The 5,617-nt window shown below is 46.9% G+C and overlaps 1 protein-coding gene across 1 annotated transcript; it reads right to left on the bottom strand.

The window, feature by feature from the left end:
• Positions 1-4,544: 4,544 nt before the first annotated feature.
• LOC139002723 (keratin-associated protein 6-1-like) lies at positions 4,545-4,784 on the bottom strand. Its single transcript, XM_070403795.1, has one exon. It carries the CDS (start codon positions 4,782-4,784, stop codon positions 4,545-4,547), a length of 240 nt encoding a protein of 79 aa, XP_070259896.1.
• Between the last annotated feature and the right edge of the window lie 833 nt (positions 4,785-5,617).

Genomic DNA, 5,617 nt, shown 5'->3' on the forward strand with positions numbered 1-5,617 from the left:
TGAGTTAAGGAAACAATGGCCTACTTAGGGGATATCTTCTTTTAATGTTTCTACTTCAGTTGCTCTATCAAACCCTTGTGTGTGACACGAGGAAGAGATAACCTCATCGCCCTCTCTTTCTGCTCTTGGGGAGCAGCGATGCCATGGGCTGTGCTGGGCTAGGGTTAGAGCTAGGGTTAAGGTTAGGGTTAGGGTTAGGGTTAGAGCTAGGGTTAGGGTTAAGGTTAGAGCTAGGGTTAGGGTTAGGGTTAAGGTTAGAGTTAGGGTTAGAGCTAGGGTTAGGGTTAGGGTTAGGGTTAAAGTTAGGTTTAGGGTTAGGGTTAGGGTTCAAGGAGGGAACGTGTGTCAGTTCAGTTGTGAATTACCTGGAAACACTCACAGGCCAAGTGCTGAGACCCTGAAACCTTCATGGAGGAAATCCTAGAAGATCTGAAAGTTGACACGTAATCCTTTGGTCTCATCTTCTGTGGCAGATTTGAACAGGAAGTGGTTTCTGATGCTGCGCACAGGGCAGAGGAGGTTTAACCTGCTCTCCCTCCACTCTCTTTATGTGTCTTGAACTAGAGCTGATGTTTGAAGTGACACCTTTTCTACCATTCATCACATATTTAAGTGTGGGCGGCATTTGCTGTCGTTCTATATTCTTGTCTCTTTCCTGTAATTGGTGCGTGTCCACAGCTGTAGCCGTCAGTCATTTCCTTTCCCTCTCATTTTCTCTGACTGATGGATCTGTAAACTGGGATTTATCTTCCCTGCTGTGGGGGTTCTGGCTCCTGGGTTGGCCCTGAAGGAGTGTGAGGAGTGTGTTAGCGCCAGACACTGGCCTGTCCATCCATTTCCACTGGTCGGAGGCAGGAAGGAAATGAGGCTTCGAGGCGGAACTAGGATCCCAGGAAGGTCACAGCACAGAAGAAAGAGCTTCTTGTCTTCACATCAGTCTTCTGTGAAGACTTGTCTTCTCTCCTCACTTTACTCATAAAGCTTATCATTTTCCACTTGATATTGTGATAAAATTGAATGGTCTTGGTCTATCTCAAGAAACAGATTGTTAACCCTATTTCTCTTACTTGATCGGTCACAATAGTTGAATACAAATAAACTAGATAGTGACTCAAATTAGATAATAGACTCAATTGTAAGCGCACAAGACAATATTTTTGGTGATTATAATTTTCCACGATTGGCCCCTTACACATGTGTTAATTGGTTGATTTCCTTCTCCTCGTTAGGTATCTAACGTGAAGGTCAATGTCACCACTTACAGCCCAACAAATATCTCTCTAGTTTGTACTCACACTGGCTTGTTCATGTCTTTAAAGTCTTCAGATAATGAATTACTCCACCTGAACCCAGAAAACACAGTTGCTTCTACACTGAACCCCATTCTATTGTTGGGTTTCTTTTCTTACAGTGAAAACTTTAGACCCCAACTATTCATTATATTTATTCTATTCGGTCTTTGAAACAGGAACCACTTAAATTTAGGCATTCCTAAATTTAAAGTGACTCATTGCAGATTTCAGTACCCCCAAGGCAATATCTGCCTAGATATGAGTGTATTTCTCCCAGACTTTAATACTGAAAATGTCAAACCCGCAATGAACTCAGGAATATAGTGTAGTGAGCACCTGAATGCTGTTGACCTCAATATGGAAAACTAATATTTGTCAGTTTCATTTTCTCTCTCTGCATCTCCACCGCCACCCCCCACAAAACCCACCACACACACACACACATACACCACACTGTTGAACCATTGGAATCTATGCTGTAGACTTCATGACACTATTATCAAGTGAACTGCAATCCCATTATCACCAAAAGAAATACGGTTTTGATACAACACTGTCATCTAATTCATAGTCCATGGTCATTTCCCCAAGTGTCTTTTTTATTATTTTTCACATGGAATTAAATTAGAGGGAAGGGTCATACTCGAAATATATTGTCTGTTGCACCCAGCATCCCATGGAATCCAGAGCAGCTCCCGCCTCTTATTTGTCTATGATGTTAACACACTGACACATGCTTAAGATTCAAAGATAATTCCTCCCTAGAAAATGCCACAATCTGTTTTTGATCGTATCAATTGTAATAATTATACATTTTATAAGTGAATACTTGTAAGACAAAGATGATCAAATGTGCCCAAAATTAGGAAAACTGAAGCTTAATCAGGCATTGAGTGGATACGTGTTGAGAATGGAAATAAGAGCACAGTTGAAGAGACGATGTGCGAGTAAGGTGTCGCTGAGAAGGCTGTGCAGTCGGGGAAGTGCTGACGGGCTTTATGCTGGATTTTGGAAACGAATGACTGGACCACCCAACACGGGGAAGGTTATTGCAAGGCTGTGTCTCACCTGGGCACCACCCTGGGGAATTGTTCTGTAGACTAGTTCTCTACTGAGACCTGTGCTGTCCCCACTTTCCTGATCAGTTAGTTTAGCTCTTGTGCAGCCCATGGTAAATTTTCTGCATCATTTTCCACCACAAACTATCACCTGTGAAGTCCGCATTGCTTCAAAGTACTTCCTTATGTTTCCCCCTCAAAAATATGGACAGAAAACTTCATTCTTGCAACGTGCAGTTCTGTGATTTGAAAAACCTAGTGTTGTGGTGCAGGTGCCATAACCAAATCCTAATGGGCCACACCCCTCCCTCCAAACCCCTCAGGCTTTTCTCAACCCCCTTTCAGTCACTACCTTCCAAACACCTAGACCCTGGAAATGGCTGCCTGTTCTACATGAATTTGGTTGTGCTTTCCCAGGAGGCCCCATGGTGTTGGGGTCCCCACCCCCGTCCTGCTTTGGGGAGTTTGCTAGAAGAACTCACATCATTGTGCTCACGGCGAAGATCTGTCACAGGAGAGAGGTGGGGTGCACAGTGGGTCAGCAGGGGAAGAGCAGGCAGCCGCCGGGTCCGGGGGCAGGCGTTTCGTGTCTCTCCTCCACGGGGCCACTCAGAGCTCACTCTCACCGGCAAAGGGAAGGGTGCGTCTGTGTGGTATCATTTCTGCCCCAGGAAGCCCCTGGACACTCAGTGCCTGAGATCAGAGAGACACCAGCAAAATTCCAGGCCCCCAGGGGGAAGGTGGCTCAGCAAAGCACACGTGTGTGCAGACCCGTCTCCGTGAGCAGCCACTGTGTCAACGAGGAACTGAGCGAACACGCCGGACCCCTTCCTGACCTTGTGATGGCCGTAGGGTCTGTAGTGATGCCTCCGTTTTATTCCTGCTCTTGATAAAATGTGTATTCTCTCCTTTCCTCTTTGTTAGTCCTGCTAAAGGTTTATCAACCTAAACCTTTCAGAGAACCAGCTTTGGGTTTCATTTACTTTTCCTGTTTTTTAGAAAATGATACTGACTTCAGTGGTGACCTGTATTATCTCCTCCCTGCCTTCCTCCTTCGTGCTCCTTGCTGATGGTTTGGAGGAATATTGTTACTGATCTGGAAACTTTCTTCTTTTCCAATGTAAAATGGGCTGCCACGGTTCCCATGTGAGCGCTGCCTTCACTGCATATCACACATGTGCATATCTTTTGTGTTCATGTTCATTCAGTTCAAAGTGTTTTATTTCCTACAAATTTTCTCCTTTAGACACACACATGTGTGAGCATACACACACACACACACACACTTATATTTAAAGTGATTTTCTTATACAAAATATACAGATGAGTTTGATTTTAGCCAGTTAGACAATCTCTGTGTTTAAATGTGAATTTAGATATTCACAATGTTTAATTTTTTAAAATACATTTTTATTGATTTCAGAGAGGAAGGGACAGGGAGAGAGAGGTAGAAACATCAATGATGAGAGAGAATCATGCGTGGGCTGCCCCCTGCACGCCCCCTACTGGGGATCGAGCCCACAACCCAGGCATGTGCCCTTGACTGGAATTGAACCTGGGACCCTTCAGTCAACAAGCTGATGCTCTATCCACTGAGCTAAGCCAGCTAGGGCACATTCTTTAATTTTTTATATGACCTAACGTACCAAGTAAAAGACTATACAAGTCTGTACAGCAAACAGTATAAAGAGCTAAAGCCATCATGCAGGAAGCAAATTCCTACTCTTTTTACCAGAGAAGAGCTGAGACTCACAAAGCTCACAGATTTTTCCGTGGTTACATATCATGGAACCAGTACAGCAAAGAGAAATACTGAAGAAAAATCATTGTTATCCTACGAACAGCCAAAAGAACAAGGAAAACACGGCACAACAAATGAAAGGCGATGAAGTAAGTTTTTTCTTCCAGATTCATTAGGACATTTAAAATTTATTAGAGCAACGAAAGAGCAAATTTAACATAAAATTACAGAAATAGCAGTGATGCCAATCTCATCCTGATGTGAAGAGGAACATGAGCTCACAGGATGAGCTTATATCCTCCCAGATATCAAATGGCATCAGATGCAGACACCAGGGCCTAGCAAATCTTACCTGAGCTGGGCAGTGTGTGGGACAAATCACCTGACAGGTGGGGTTCAGACCTGGGGAACCACTAGCTAGACATTTAGAGGGTGAGAGTCCCCATGGCCTCCTCAATAGTAGTAGCCAAAGCCAGAGACATAGCCACGGCCAAAGCCATAGCCACAGCCACAGAGAGAGCGGGAGCCATAGCCGCAGCCATAGCTACAGCCCAGTCCATGGAAGCCACAGCCACAGCAGGAGCCACAGCCCCAGCCCAGGACTCCATAGCCACAGCCTCCATAGCCACAGCCTCTGTAGCCACAGCCTCCGTAGCCGTGGCCCCCATAGTAGTTCCCGTAGTAGCCACACATGGTGCTGGGGGTGGGGTGTCCTTGGGTGGAGAAGGGGTGGAGGGGACTTCAGTCTGGGCCCCTCTCCTACAGGAGCCTTAATGGGCCTCGGGGAGGAGGGACCAGCACCTGGGCACACACCATGGGCTGGTGGCCGGACCCACCTGAGTCACTGCTGACTCCTGGGCTCCCGTGGCTCCCAGGCGGGTCATTCATGAGAACCCATTGTCGCATCCTAAATGCCACACTAGTCGGTCTCCTTGAGAATCATGGGAGCTCTAATTCGCAGATACAGTGGGAAAATCCAAGTATTTTCTTTAAAGTCATCTGTGTGGGAGACATTACATCTACACACATGAGTCCTGACCGAACAGGCCTCTCTCTCAGCCCTGGGTGTGGACAGATCCTTCCTCTTTTAGGAAACAGCCCAGTGAAAGTTACCAGCTCTTCACCACCAGGGTCAGGGTGAGGACCAGGGGAGCCCAGCTCTTCAAACAGTGCTATCGCCAGAGGAGGTAGAGCTCTTTAACACACTGAGAACATTTCATAAATTCACTCATACTCAAGAGCCAGGCAGTGTATAAAAGGTACTAAGAGGCCTGGTGCACGAATTTGTGTATGGCTGGGGTCCAGCTGGCCTGCCCAAATCAGGCTGGATCAGGGCCAGGCTGATGGTGGTGGTGGTGGTGTTGGCGGAGGGGGGGGGGGGCGGGGGGGGGTGGAAGGGCCCACGGAAGGTTGGCCAGCTGGCCCTGCCCCCGATCAGGCTGGTGGTGGGGGGTGGAAGGGGCCATGGAAGGTTGGCCAGCGGCCCTGCCTCGATCAGGCTGGTTGGCTGCCACAGTCTGTGTCAC

The sequence above is a fragment of the Myotis yumanensis genome, unplaced genomic scaffold, assembly GCF_028538775.1.
Source record: "Myotis yumanensis isolate MYYU_CA2020_CCGP unplaced genomic scaffold, mMyoYum1.0.hap1 SCAF_2, whole genome shotgun sequence".
Classification (NCBI taxonomy): Eukaryota; Metazoa; Chordata; class Mammalia; order Chiroptera; family Vespertilionidae; genus Myotis; species Myotis yumanensis.